Here is a 12,278-nt window from a genome sequence, read left to right as displayed (position 1 = left end):
TGTACAGTAGGATACCACACTATACTAGGAATGCGAGTCATGTTGTATGGCTACCGGGGCCATCATGTTTTGAGGGCAGAGATGGCCTGTGCTTCTTCAGCGCTCAGTTTCCACTGTATACCGGAGCCGTTGTAAAAATCTTCAACGTCCTCGTCCTGCAAGTCAATGATCAGTACGTTGTACGCCCTGATTCAACCAACGGACACACATTATCCAGATTGAGTAAGATCGAAATCTGTTGAAGCCGAGTGAATTTCTCCCGAACATCTGCAGAAACCGTCTGGCCGGACATCCAGCTCAGCACTGCACGAAGATCTCGATCCAAGCGGATTGCGCCCAGCTGCAACGAACAGATTTAGGCACGTCGACTCAGCGAAACTGAACTCATGCACCTCGTTGTACCGGAACATCGTAATCTGCTTCTCCCATGGCCGTATAAGAATATCCAGTAACAGGACGAAAAACACCCCGAAGTTATTCTCTGTGAACATTTCCTGGACGACAGCAGGTGTGAAAAGTAGGCAATATTGGAGGAATATGTTCATACCTTGTATGTGGTTATGATCAGGTCAAGATTCTTGATGAAACGCTTCTTCACTACCTCCTGATACTCGGCTGCGGCGTACGATTCCTCGTCCAACACATAGGTGACGTCTTTATAGACATCCGCTAGGAATGTTCGTAGCTTGGGACGGACAAGTTGATTGAATAATTGCTCAACACCGGCCTGAAACCAGCGTATCAGTTGTCCGTGTCTCGCTCACAAAGAGTGGACATACTCTGAGCGTTGCTCGGAATTTTGGTACCAGCGATGAAAACTGAGAGATAGTCGAGCGGACATCATCTGCTTCTTGGTCAATGAAACCTTGTTCGATGGCGGTGGAGCCCAGTATGTCTCTGACAAGCCGGTCCATATGAGATGATGAAACATCAAGGTCGTTCAGCAGGGTCTACGAATATGAGATTGTGAGTGATTCTTTGCTAATCGCTTACCACAGATGGTATTGCGAACTCACAATAAAAGATGCTTTGAGGTCCCGTTCGGTCTTCTCCCCGCGTGATCCCGAAGATGGCACGGCTGTACGATAAACGTCGTCCAACTTGCGTTTAATAACAGAAGCATAATCATAGTCCATGACTTCTCTCAGAAGTTCACATGTACGCAATACATTGCGCGGCGAACCAGTGGACAGAGTTCGCTGCATGACAATCTTCAGAACAAAAAAGACATCGTCTGGTGCAGTGGTTGTCGCCGGCATGCTCGTGATATCCGCTTTTGCAAGGTGGTGAGCCTGAAAGCCTAATCCATTAAGCAAAACAACAACGGAAGGAACTTGAGCCTACCTTGTCAATGACGGTGCGGATATACCATAGCTCCAGGGGGATGTAGCAAGTTTCCAGCAGTTTATCGAAGCTTTGACGGGTAGCGGACGAGTCCAGGGCCGTGATGCTAGCTTGTAACGCGACGGAACTAGAAGTCTCCTGCTGTGATGACTTTGAAGGCTTCGCACGTTCGCCGTCTTGAGAGGTGCTATCGCTGTCTTCTTCCAGTTCTTCCTAAAGTCCGATGCTCTCAGGGAATTGATTGCGCGCAGGCATGAAGGCCAACCTGTAATCGGTTGATCAAGAACTTGCGGAAGAGGCTCCACCGTCCAGCCATAGTTGCAACCTCCGTGATGACTTGATCGATCTCCCGCCCGTCCAAAGTATCGTCTTCAGTCATGGCAGCTCCAACCTGGTGCGGAGGCTTTCTCAATCCGTGAGAAGTCAGAGCAAAGGGAGACGTAGAAGTCTCCGCGAGCTATCAAGTCGAACAACCTCAGTATATTTTCCCGTGTGATGGGCGGGCGGCTTGACCTTTCGTTCGATTGATCGTTGCTCCTTCCAGTTGTCTAGTAAGCCGATAGATATTCGGTCGCATTCTTCAAGAAGTCGGCGGATGACGAGAGTCATCTTGCCAGCACCGTAATACTTTTCTACGACAGGCTGATGCTGGTCGATTATGATCGCGATGCTCTCGAAGAGAGCAGTCAGCACTGTTGTGTAGTACAACGGCGAAGACGCTATATGTAGAGTGAGTCTGGGGGTGTGTCATGCATCGTATGGGGGACAACTCACGCTTCGCAGACGGTGGCGGGCGCACGCGGACAAGGTCAACCACGAAAGCAGCATAGGCGTCCAGTCCTTCAGTCTCCCACCCTATCGTCGGGAACAGCTTGAAGAACCGACTGGTCGCCACGGCATCCCGTAATGCAGACGCCGCTTGGAACTCGCGGCGAAAGACCTCTAAAAGCTCCTCGCGCGCGGCTTGGAGCGCCTGCGCTGGTGGACGAGGGTCTTCTGAAGAGGGCTGGGTGCGAGGTTTGAATGGAGTGAATGAGAGAGGAAAGCATCGCTACGCACGACAGCCTTCTCTGCAAACGGGCCGGAAATGACGTCCGGTGGGAGATGCATTGCCCGAGCACAATGCCGGCTCGCCGCCTCCCAATCCTTCCTCTCCATGGAGGAACGCAATTCTGCTAGTGACGACTAGTTGCTTATGAGAGATGCACTTTCCAGACCAAATCGAAGACTATAAGGACCTTGAGATCCATTACTTGGCCAACCCGTTCGGCAGCTTCCTGAACGCGATGCATCTGTTTGTCAAGCTGCCTTACCCGTCCGCCGACGCGCATTGCAGTGCCAGCAGTCTTGGATACTCTGTCGTCGAGCAGCGATGCCTCGCCATTGAGCGCGTCCAAATGAGGGGTAAGGGCTTGCAGACGCGACACGGCAGCAATAATCGGCTCTTGGGCGGCCACTAGCCCGGCAAGGGACGTCGACAGTTCGGTTTCCTCAGAATCAATGTTGGACAGAGCAGATAGAATTTCCGGCAGAGTTTTTAGCGACGCCGCCGCTGTTGCATCCGTCGCGTCCAACATCGAGCTCCGAGCCTGTGGCCTGGTATGCGGTATTCGGGCGGTGCAGAACAAGGCATTTCCTTTTCTGGACGTACTCGAATGTTCCAGCAAAGACGGATGGCGATGGATGTAAACTCGAAGCAGGCCGCACTGCTCCTTCTCTTCAGTAATCTCCCCGCCCCCCGACATCCACCATGGTGAAAGAACGGTGAGTACGACTGAGATGTTCACGCGCGTTTCACCGATTTTAATACACTGATTGCAGCAAATTCTATGATTTGCTCGAGGTTCCAGAGGACGCATCAGAGGCGGACCTCAAGAAAGCGTACCGCAAAAAGTAAGCCATGATCGCACCAACAACGTTGGCCGGTTTCTGATATGCATCAGAGCGCTCCGATTACATCCTGACAAGGGTGGCGACCCCGAGCTGTTCAAAGAGGTGACGCATGCGTACGTGTTGCCTTCGCTACTTCGTACTCGTGCGTTTACCCATCGCAACTCTTAGCTACGAAGTTCTCTCCGACCCGCAGAAACGAGCACTCTATGATGCGCGAGGAGAGGCTGGGCTACAGGAGGGAGGCGGCATGGGCGGCATGGATCCTCAAGTAAGCGCTCGTCCTGATATTGGTCTACGCAGCGGCATATTCATACCCCTCGTCAGGATCTCTTTAGCCAGCTGTTTGGCGGTGGTGGCGGTTTCTTCGGCGGCGGCCGGTCACCAGGACCGCGCAAGACTAAGGACCTCCTCCACCGCATTACCGTCTCGCTCGAAGATCTGTACAAGGGTAAAACCTCCAAACTCGCTCTTACGCGCAGCGTCATCTGCTCGAAGTGTAATGGCAAGGGTGGCAAGGAGGGAGCTGTGCGGACTTGCAACACCTGTAGCGGTCGCGGTATCAAGGTCACCCTTCGTCAAATGGGCCCCATGATCCAGCAGATGCAATCGCCCTGCGACGAATGTTCCGGAACGGGGGAGATCATCAACCACAAGGACAAGTGCAAGGTTTGCAACGGCAAGAAAGTGGTTTCGGAGAAGAAGATCATAGAAGTCCACATAGACAAGGGTATGCGGGCGGGTCAAACTGTCGTCTTCCATGGCGAGAGCGACCAGGCTCCTGGTGTTGCTTCCGGGGACATCGTTATCGAAATCAACGAGAAGCCGCATGAGCGCTTCCGTCGAAACGGGGATGATCTTCATACCGAGGTCGAAGTGGACCTGCTCACTGCTCTTGGTGGCGGTCAAATCGCTATCAAGCACTTAGACGACCGCGTCCTGATTGTAAACCTCGTGCCTGGAGAGGTTATCAAACCTGGTAAGCCTTGCGTAAACTGTCTGAGTGATATGATCTGATCTCAGTACGTATGTAACAGGCGACGAGAAGGTCATCCGAGGTCAGGGCATGCCCTCTCATCGGCACCACGAGCCCGGCGATCTCTTCGTCAAACTATCCGTCAAATTCCCCGATCACATCAATCCCGAGTCGGTTCCGTTCCTAGAGCAGGCTCTACCGCCTCGAAAACCCATGGAGAAATACGGGAAGAACACATTGTTAGAGGAGGTAGACATGGAGGAGCTGACCCCGCGGCAACGCGAACAGATGGAACAGGAAGCTATGGAAGAGGATGATGACGGCCAGCCGCGGGTGCAGTGCGCAAACCAGTAGCCGGATGGATGCCTATTTCTTTCGTTTTATAGACTGATAACTCACGCTGCTTGCTATCGCATTACTGTACATGTGCATCATTGGCATCATTATAGCACTTATGACTCGTCTTACACATGCGTGCGGGAACCACGAAAAGCCATCAATCCCATTTCGTCTAGAGCATTTGAAGATTTTGCGCATGAAACAACGGTTTTTCGACGAATTCATTACTGACCTCTGGGTGCGCCTTGAACTGCTCGTATAGCTCGCGGTTGAAGAACGAAATCTCTGTCTCATTCTCTGAGGGGTCAATCAGTCTTGCGCCAGACTCTTGGTTGTCAATCAGGATCACGAACCGAAACCTGCGTCAGCCAGAATTTGGTTGTCGTCGTGCAATATCCAGTCATCGTGGTCGAGGTTGATGATCAAGTTCGTCGTCTATGCTTATGATTGAAAAGAACGTTCATCGGACAGGGATTATCATACCACGAACCTTCGCTCCGTGGGCCTTAGTATACAACTTGAAGGTATCTATTTCGTGATTAGAGCGTATAAACGATCAGAAGAATGGTGTATACCTAAAACAACGTTCCGATATGGCTTCCACCCTGGCTGCGTCTGCACCGCTGTCGTATGGCGATGTCGGATGTGCAAGAAGTTCTCGATCAAGAGACTTCACGCAGTACCTTGACGTGCCATGTCCTTGAGCTGACCGACGGTGGTGGTCTCGAGATTAACATTGTGCAAGATCAATGACTTCTCCGTCCTGAATTCGAAGGATTTGATGATCCGGATAGTGAGAGTGGCGTTGGTTTTGGGTACAGCCAGGTTGGTGAGGGTGTCGGAGATCTCAGGCTCGGGATCCATCGTGGGATGAGGTGAAGGTGCAGTGGTTCGCATTGGCGCGCGCATCACCCCAGCACCCGGTTTCTTACACTCTCTCTCGGTACGGCCATGGGCGCAAACCAGTCGCAACCTGACCAGGAGAAGGTCATCTATAATGATAACCCAATTCACGTATGTTCAATATATCTACATGCATGGCACCGAATAAATGACTACAAACAGTTCTCCGAAGAGGTCGTGAACCAACTGGCGAACCAGATGCAAAGCTCAAGCGTGCCTCCGGAACGTCAAGCAACTCTCGACGAGCAAGTACGGTCCCGTATACAATCCGAACTGACCCGTCTTCGCGAAGAAGAGGAAAACATACGGCGGCAGATAGAGCTCGCACTCGAGAAGGAGAATCTTGACCGAGAACGGAACATGGCTGGCGGTGAGAACGACGGGAGTGTGGATGGCAGCGCGGGCAACGTCAAGAGCAGTGCGGCGTTGATGGGTGACTTGAACGAACTTCAATCCAAGGTTGACCGCTTCCATGCGAAGCGAGACTTGACCGCATATCCTGCTGTAAAGGAGAGTGGGGACGCCGTGGTATCATGTTACCGGTAAGTTATGCCACTATTTTCTTGAGGTTCTCATTCATATCTCCCAGTTCTAACCCCACTACACCGTTAAACTGCTGGAGGGAAGTAGCGCAGTTCAAGGCCTCGGTTGCCGAGGTCGAAAAGGCATGTCCCGTCCGTCGCGCGAAGCTCACTCTCGCCTAATGTGTTGGATTCTAGTCATACATAGACTCCCTGCGGTAATGCATTATTGGCAGAGGATATCGTTTCACTCCGGCCTTATCATATAGAGCACAAGGACTGTCCGTAACCAGTGACATTACAGAGACATAGTACATGCTGCAGCATACCCCAAACTTACGCGCCTCCTTGCGCCTCCATCTCAGCAAGAGCCGCCTCGTTCATCGCCTCGGCCTCCAACATGATCCTCTCCTCCAATGAGGCGACCCTCGCGTCCGTCTCTCTCTTGTCCGCCTCGAGCTCCGCGTACCTCTCCTGCAAAATCTTCTCCCTCCTCTCTAATCGCTCGACCTCTTCCTTGAGAGCGGTGACACGTTCAGGCCCCGTGATCTCCTCGTGCGTCTTCAGGCGGGCGAAGCTCTCGTAGTCAATCTTGACACGCTGCAACTCCTCGAACGCATCGGTGACCCTCTTCGCCAACGCCGTAGACCGGGCCTGATACCCGCCTAGGGTGACGCCAAGCTTTCTCTCCGTCTTCGTCGTCTTGCTGGCTTCCTTCGCCATAGTTTCGCGGCTCTCCTCGAGCAAGGAGGTGTAACCGGAAATGCGCTGCTCGAGGGGCAGCTTCTCCTTTTCCACCCACTGCCTGGTAGCAGGGTCCAACACTAGTTGAGGTCGAACATTTGCCCAAGACTCGGACTCGTGTACTTCATCCCAATTGGTGGTGGCAGCAAGGCCTTGTCGGATCTGATCCAGCTTCGCGTCGGGGAACCCAAGCGCCGTAGCTAACTCGGTCTGCACTGCAGCTTTTGCGAGATCGATATACTCGTCCGGCGGCATGCTGTATTGAGAAGTACTGCCGCCCGGTCGTGATGTGCCGGGCACGGGGTGGGCAATGGAATCGTGTTCCAATAGCCTCGCCATCTCCGCGTGTACCATTTGCAACGCAGGTGCAAGCTCCGCTTCTGTATCATCCACAGTAAGATCCTCCATTAGCTTCGAGATATCGACGTTTGGCGGTCGGGGCAATTCCTGTCGAACAGCCTGAGATCGACGCGCGAGCTCTTTGCTCCGTTCCTCCTCGAGCCTCCGTTTAATCCGCGCGTCGCGCTCCGCAGCATCCTCCTCGGACAATTGAGGACCACCGGCAGCGGCGTCATCCAATTCCTCGTCCTCTGGCACTAGGAGCTCGAAATTGTTCTCGGGCTTCGGTAAGTTCATGAATCCTGCCTTGAGAGCACGTTTGATGGGGTTTTCCCTGAGCCGATGGTCCGAAGGTACACCGTTGTGCGCCGGTGTCATGCCATCGCCAGGATTGATGCTCAAGCTGTCGCGCATGGGTGTGCGTAGAGGAGTAGCGGATATGCCGCCGTCCGTACGGGGGGTCATGGATGGATCAACGCTGGGGTCGCGGGGTGTTGCAAGAGGATTGGGTGTGAATGCAACTTGATGACGAGGCGTGGCACTGTCAAACCCAGTCCCGCCTCCAGGACCTTCGTGAATGGGGGTGTTCTCGTCGCCAAGCAGGGGTGTCTGTGCCATGGTCATATTTCTGAGATTTCGCGCTTCAGCCATTACATTATCGTCTAAACGGACCAGACTTCAGCTTTGTGAATGCCGATGAACAATAGGAAAGCGTACGTTGAGGAGCAGTCCTCGGTGTCCGTGCCATCTTCGCCCGCTCCAGGCCCTCATAATCGCTCAGAAGTCTTCCTGTAGCATCCAAGCCACCCGCGACCAACGCCTTCGCGCTCTCACCCGCTTGCCCAATTTTGACGATGTCCTCCAACTCGGCCTCGCCGACCTGCGCGCTCGGTAAAACCAGCTTTCGTCGCCTACCGATCTCTTCTGCCTCCTTCAGTTTTTGAATCTGCGCGTCCCGCGCTGCGACGAATTTGGTCTGATGCGGGGCTTTGTCCCCGTCTTTCCCATCCCGTCGCTGCCGTTTTTTCCTTTCCGCCTCCTCGTCTTCCGGTTTGCGCTTGTTCTCGAGACGACGTAAGCTCTGGCCGATGGGCGCAGACGTGATTCTCGCTTGCTCGTCCGAGGTGTCGTAAAATCCGGGCGCGGGCTTCTTCTCGAATGGTATATCGGCGTTATACTGTTGCACGGATGTGTTAGGCGTTTTGAAGTGAACTCCGCGTGATATCACGTACATCCATACCCTTCTTCTTCGTCTTTGAACGCATTCTGAGGATGCTCAGGCTCGTGCAAGAATCCGCGAGAGAGTATAAGAACGCACATGATGCCAGCCGCTTTCAATTCTCGCTTCTTTTGTAAAACAGCGAGTCGTCTCGCCTCCTCCAGTTGACGTTCCCTGGCCTTCCTCTTCGCCTTCTTTCCTTGGGTATTGGCCAGACGAGCACGAGCCTCGGACAACATTTCCTTCTCTAGAAGTACGGTCAGCGTAGCTTCCTGGCAGAAACGTGCGTTACATACCATCCTCGTCCATGTCGATAGGATCCGGACGAGCCGGCTTCGTCTCCGGGTCCGGGTCTATCTCCCCTGGCCTGAGCTTGCGTACGTCCTCAGCAGGCCCCGAATCGCCCGGCCCCGCCAATCCCAGCTCCTCGTTCTCCTTCGCTTCCGCCTCGTCCAGCAACTTCTGATAGCGCTCCAAGCATTGGGTCGCTGTACGTCCCACGATAGGCGCAATGGTTCGCCATTGCGTGGGCATAAGCTTCGCAAGATGCAGGAGCTTTTCATCTTCGGTCTGACAAAATGGTAGAGTGAGCCAGCAGAAGCAGACTAATAGCAAGAGCAGCTGACTTTGGACCATTCCGTCTTCTTGATGGAGGGGTCTAACCACTCGTACCAACGAGCTTTGCATTGCTTCGGCGTCTTGCGGACCAAGAGAGAGGAGATGCGAGCCCACTGGTTCTTGCCATACTTGGCAATGGCCGCTTTGAGCACCTCATCCTCGGTGTTCTTCCAGACGCCGCCCTTGATGATGATGCGCACCATGGCGAACAAGACAGCTGCGTGCACCGACGAGGGTGGTAGCGGGAGGACTCTGCGCCACCTTGCTCGCTCACGGGAATGCGTGATCACGTGTGGCACAGCTTCACCTTGGTCTCAGGTCTGGCAGCGAGCGCGAGCCGCCATCATGCTTTCTCAGCCGAAGGTCAACAAATTTGCTGGAACTTGGAAGGAACAGCGCTCAGTTGCAGCACCAGCCGACGCTCGCACTGCACGACCAACATTTACGGAAGATTTGTCACCTCTTGTTGTGTAGCTGGGTTAGGAAGTAATACCACGGGCACTGGACAAGATCGCTCTTTCGACAACCTCATCTCCGACCATGATCACATTGAGCGATATCCCGAATTGCGCCGCACTGGAGAAAGTGACTGCCGTCGCTAATGCAGCCCCTCCCCTACTCGCACCCTCAACGGCACTAAACACAATATGTGAGGCAGTGGTAAAGTTCTTTCCACTTCCAGAAGAGCTACTCGGGACCGCGCCGGAAATATACCTACCTACCTACCTCGACAGAATGCTCATGATCATCAATGAAGAACGGTCGGTGATGTCTACCGTGAGGCTTCGCGACGCGACAAGTTCTACGTTCCCAATCTTCCTATATTATCAAGCTGATTCAAGCAGGAGATGAGCCGTTGAGAACTGTCGATGTGATTTGTATGTGCAACAAAATGAAAATGATCTTTCCTGACATTGCTTAGTCGCAAACATGGGTATCATTATGCCAACCTGAATGCAATTCACTCGACATACACCTCCGTGCCTTTCGCCCACCTAGCTCGTGGTGTATACTTCAATGAGGTGTCCTGCACTCGCGCCTTTACCGTAACATGGAAGTTCGGCGCAGGGTCGTTGATGACGCGGCCCCGGCCTAGGTGGAACCTACACAGTGCACTCAATATAGCACCGTATCGCACGGGAAGGTTCTACGCACGTCCATTTCTTTTTCCAGACGCCTTCTTTGTCCTGATACCGTATAGGGAGTGGGATAATCTCGAGAAGCCACCAAGCTGGAATTGCTTTCAACTCGTCATGAACCCCATTAGGTGCCAACGCATCCGCCTCATCCTTGCGAGTTTGGTGAGCTATAAGAGACCTTTTTCAACATGAGGAAGGGTCAACACACCTGTTGGAGCTCCTTTTCGGAGGCTTTGGACGACGAAACCGGAGGGAAAACGGCGTCGGATATATCGAGAAAATCGAGCGCCGCGCTATCGAACAGCACACCGCATTGTGCCAGCAGGACCTGTCGAACCATCCATCGCAGGGTGATATTGGCCAAGGAGTGATCGGCGGTATCTGGAACTGAACCTCCCCCTACATCTGCAATCGTGGGCACAGCGGTCAGTACATGTCGGACAGCGATGTGCAACGCCATGGGCGCACCGCTGTGACAACCGGAAAACCACACTTGAAGGACGTCCGTGACATTGGCGGGTTGATCTGCAGCGGGGTCTGTTTCATCGCCGTTCCCCGGATCAGGATCTGCCCCGGTATCTGATCCTGCAGAGGATGGTGCGGATGCGCTCGCATCCATTGCTGGATTAATTTCACGTATACAAGGCTTCAGCCCGCGTTCCTCATCAGTCATCGCCGCTTTGCGGTTCCAGAACGATCTCCATCTGTGAGCTGCAGCTGGTTTCTCGCTGCTCTCAGCTGGCTCTGACATCAAAATGCAAGGTTAATAATCATTGCGCAGGAGTCGATGCCGTGTGAGAAAAGTACCTTCATGTTTCTGTTTTTGTTTACGCGCAGAGACCTTCACCTTGTCCTGAGGGGCATCTTCAAGGCGGAACGATGCTTGATGCGGATCCCCGCTCGGATTAGGTGACGGTCGTGGGTACAAGGAAGGAAGAAATTTGACACGGTGCTGGGTAGCTAGCATCAGTCCATGCCGCGGTTTCAGAGGCGAAACGTACCTCATCCAGCGCCAATGCTTGCCTGAAAGTCTTGACGGTTGTGTTGGCGGTAGTGAAGGGCAAGTTCTTATTCCAAAGAACCCCGACACTGGCGACCGTCTCCCTGAGTCATGCCTACCGTCAGTCAAGCAAGGCACGTGTGGGCTTCGTCCACCTCACCAGACGCCCACAAAATTCACCTGTACGTTCCTGCAGAACGTACGCTTGAAACCAGCCGCAAGATCCATCGACGCCTGGTCGGTCTTCGTATATATCTTGTACGCAAAAGATAGCTGTTCCAGGTTGTCCTTGGGGAGCAAGCCAATTTTGTGGAGCATCCCGGCCAAGGCTGAGTTATCCAAGTCAGCTCAAGATTCGACGCGACAGGTATAATGCTCACCACGAGCGGTATAGGCTCCACGCGAAAAGCCTGGCGAAGTCGGGGGTTCAACAGGGATCTCGGAGGAAGGGGAAGGGACAATGAACCAAACAAGCATATTCTGTCGCCATCCGAGTAGTTTTGCATGAGAAATTTGTATCCATCCGTTACATGAGCGTATAGGTACCTGCGCCTCGATTAGACTGAGGATAAGAGCAACATTGTGCAGGTGGATACGCACCACGCAAACGCCTCATCCAGAATCTTCGCGCACCACTGCCAGACCGGGCTCACTACACCAGGGGCAAAGTACGTGCCGATGCCCGCCTGTAAGGCGTTCAGCGGATGGTCCAGTGATCCATGATCAGGATACTTACTTGATAGTAGCATACTTGCTCGTCTGGCAGATCCTTGTTTAAGAGACCGAAGAACTTGACGACATCGGTGTTCGTGCCATCATACTCGTTGGACGTCCCATCAAAGCACAGAACAATGGTTTTTGGAGGCCTGGTGCTCATAGGGAATGCGGGAGTGGACATAGCGCTCGCGATGTGCGGGCGCAGGCGAACCGCCGAGGATTATAAAGGTTGTCGATGCCTCCCACCAGCGCTGCGCTGGTGGGGAAGCTAAGACGCCTGTTCAGCGTTGTCATATATCTGGAACAGGACGTGTCTTCGCCAGAACGCGTCCGGTGGGAACTTCAACCAGTCTCATGTCAAAAAGTCACCAGCACTAGAGGAAAGCTGGCCACGTTCGTCGGCGCGAGAACATGGACAGGCCAGTACTGATCAATCCAAGATCCGCACGCGCGGACGGTCAGTTGACCGCCAATAGCATCGCGTCTGGAGCAGAGCACTGGGTTTTGTACGAAAATCATCTCGAAGACA

The 12,278-nt window shown here is 53.4% G+C and overlaps 5 protein-coding genes across 5 annotated transcripts; 2 read left to right on the top strand and 3 right to left on the bottom strand.

The window, feature by feature from the left end:
* Positions 1-62: 62 nt before the first annotated feature.
* On the bottom strand, positions 63-2,921 carry PUNSTDRAFT_144204 (COG4-domain-containing protein; the record flags this gene model as incomplete). The annotated part of the gene is made up of 12 exons (XM_007384639.1): positions 63-155; positions 209-340; positions 393-494; positions 548-727; positions 780-950; positions 1,017-1,292; positions 1,345-1,557; positions 1,610-1,801; positions 1,858-2,063; positions 2,119-2,350; positions 2,404-2,529; positions 2,583-2,921. 12 exons carry the CDS (start codon positions 2,919-2,921, stop codon positions 63-65), a joined length of 2,262 nt encoding a protein of 753 aa, XP_007384701.1.
* Positions 2,922-3,079: 158 nt separating this feature from the next.
* PUNSTDRAFT_103633 (uncharacterized protein) lies at positions 3,080-5,315 on the top strand. The gene is made up of 10 exons (XM_007384638.1): positions 3,080-3,108; positions 3,166-3,237; positions 3,288-3,350; positions 3,406-3,505; positions 3,562-4,213; positions 4,272-4,721; positions 4,782-4,846; positions 4,903-4,984; positions 5,040-5,077; positions 5,125-5,315. Exons 1-6 carry the CDS (start codon positions 3,095-3,097, stop codon positions 4,562-4,564), a joined length of 1,194 nt encoding a protein of 397 aa, XP_007384700.1. The 5' UTR covers positions 3,080-3,094; the 3' UTR covers positions 4,565-4,721; positions 4,782-4,846; positions 4,903-4,984; positions 5,040-5,077; positions 5,125-5,315.
* A 185-nt stretch (positions 5,316-5,500) lies between these two features.
* Positions 5,501-6,156, top strand: PUNSTDRAFT_135118 (uncharacterized protein; the record flags this gene model as incomplete). Its single annotated transcript, XM_007384637.1, has 3 exons — positions 5,501-5,563; positions 5,615-5,994; positions 6,042-6,156. The coding sequence occupies 3 exons, from the start codon at positions 5,501-5,503 to the stop codon at positions 6,154-6,156; spliced, it is 558 nt and encodes a 185-aa protein (XP_007384699.1).
* A 153-nt stretch (positions 6,157-6,309) lies between these two features.
* On the bottom strand, positions 6,310-9,096 carry PUNSTDRAFT_70360 (uncharacterized protein; the record flags this gene model as incomplete). The annotated part of the gene is made up of 6 exons (XM_007384636.1): positions 6,310-7,718; positions 7,774-8,233; positions 8,289-8,322; positions 8,375-8,522; positions 8,572-8,845; positions 8,902-9,096. The coding sequence occupies 6 exons, from the start codon at positions 9,094-9,096 to the stop codon at positions 6,310-6,312; spliced, it is 2,520 nt and encodes an 839-aa protein (XP_007384698.1).
* A 652-nt stretch (positions 9,097-9,748) lies between these two features.
* On the bottom strand, positions 9,749-11,909 carry PUNSTDRAFT_103627 (uncharacterized protein; the record flags this gene model as incomplete). Its single annotated transcript, XM_007384635.1, has 11 exons — positions 9,749-9,996; positions 10,049-10,182; positions 10,241-10,437; positions 10,501-10,776; positions 10,840-10,984; positions 11,034-11,136; positions 11,193-11,361; positions 11,413-11,442; positions 11,499-11,578; positions 11,633-11,718; positions 11,769-11,909. 11 exons carry the CDS (start codon positions 11,907-11,909, stop codon positions 9,855-9,857), a joined length of 1,503 nt encoding a protein of 500 aa, XP_007384697.1. The 3' UTR covers positions 9,749-9,854.
* Between the last annotated feature and the right edge of the window lie 369 nt (positions 11,910-12,278).

This window comes from Punctularia strigosozonata, assembly GCF_000264995.1.
Source record: "Punctularia strigosozonata HHB-11173 SS5 unplaced genomic scaffold PUNSTscaffold_8, whole genome shotgun sequence".
NCBI lineage: Eukaryota > Fungi > Basidiomycota > Agaricomycetes > Corticiales > Punctulariaceae > Punctularia > Punctularia strigosozonata.
This window is presented reverse-complemented; position numbering and strand designations above follow the sequence as displayed.

Coding starts and splice junctions, on each gene's coding strand:
- PUNSTDRAFT_103633 (XM_007384638.1), top strand. Junction 3,238..3,287: donor AAGAAAGCGTACCGCAAAAA/GTAAGCCATGAT, acceptor GATATGCATCAG/AGCGCTCCGATTACATCCTG. Junction 4,214..4,271: donor TGGAGAGGTTATCAAACCTG/GTAAGCCTTGCG, acceptor CGTATGTAACAG/GCGACGAGAAGGTCATCCGA.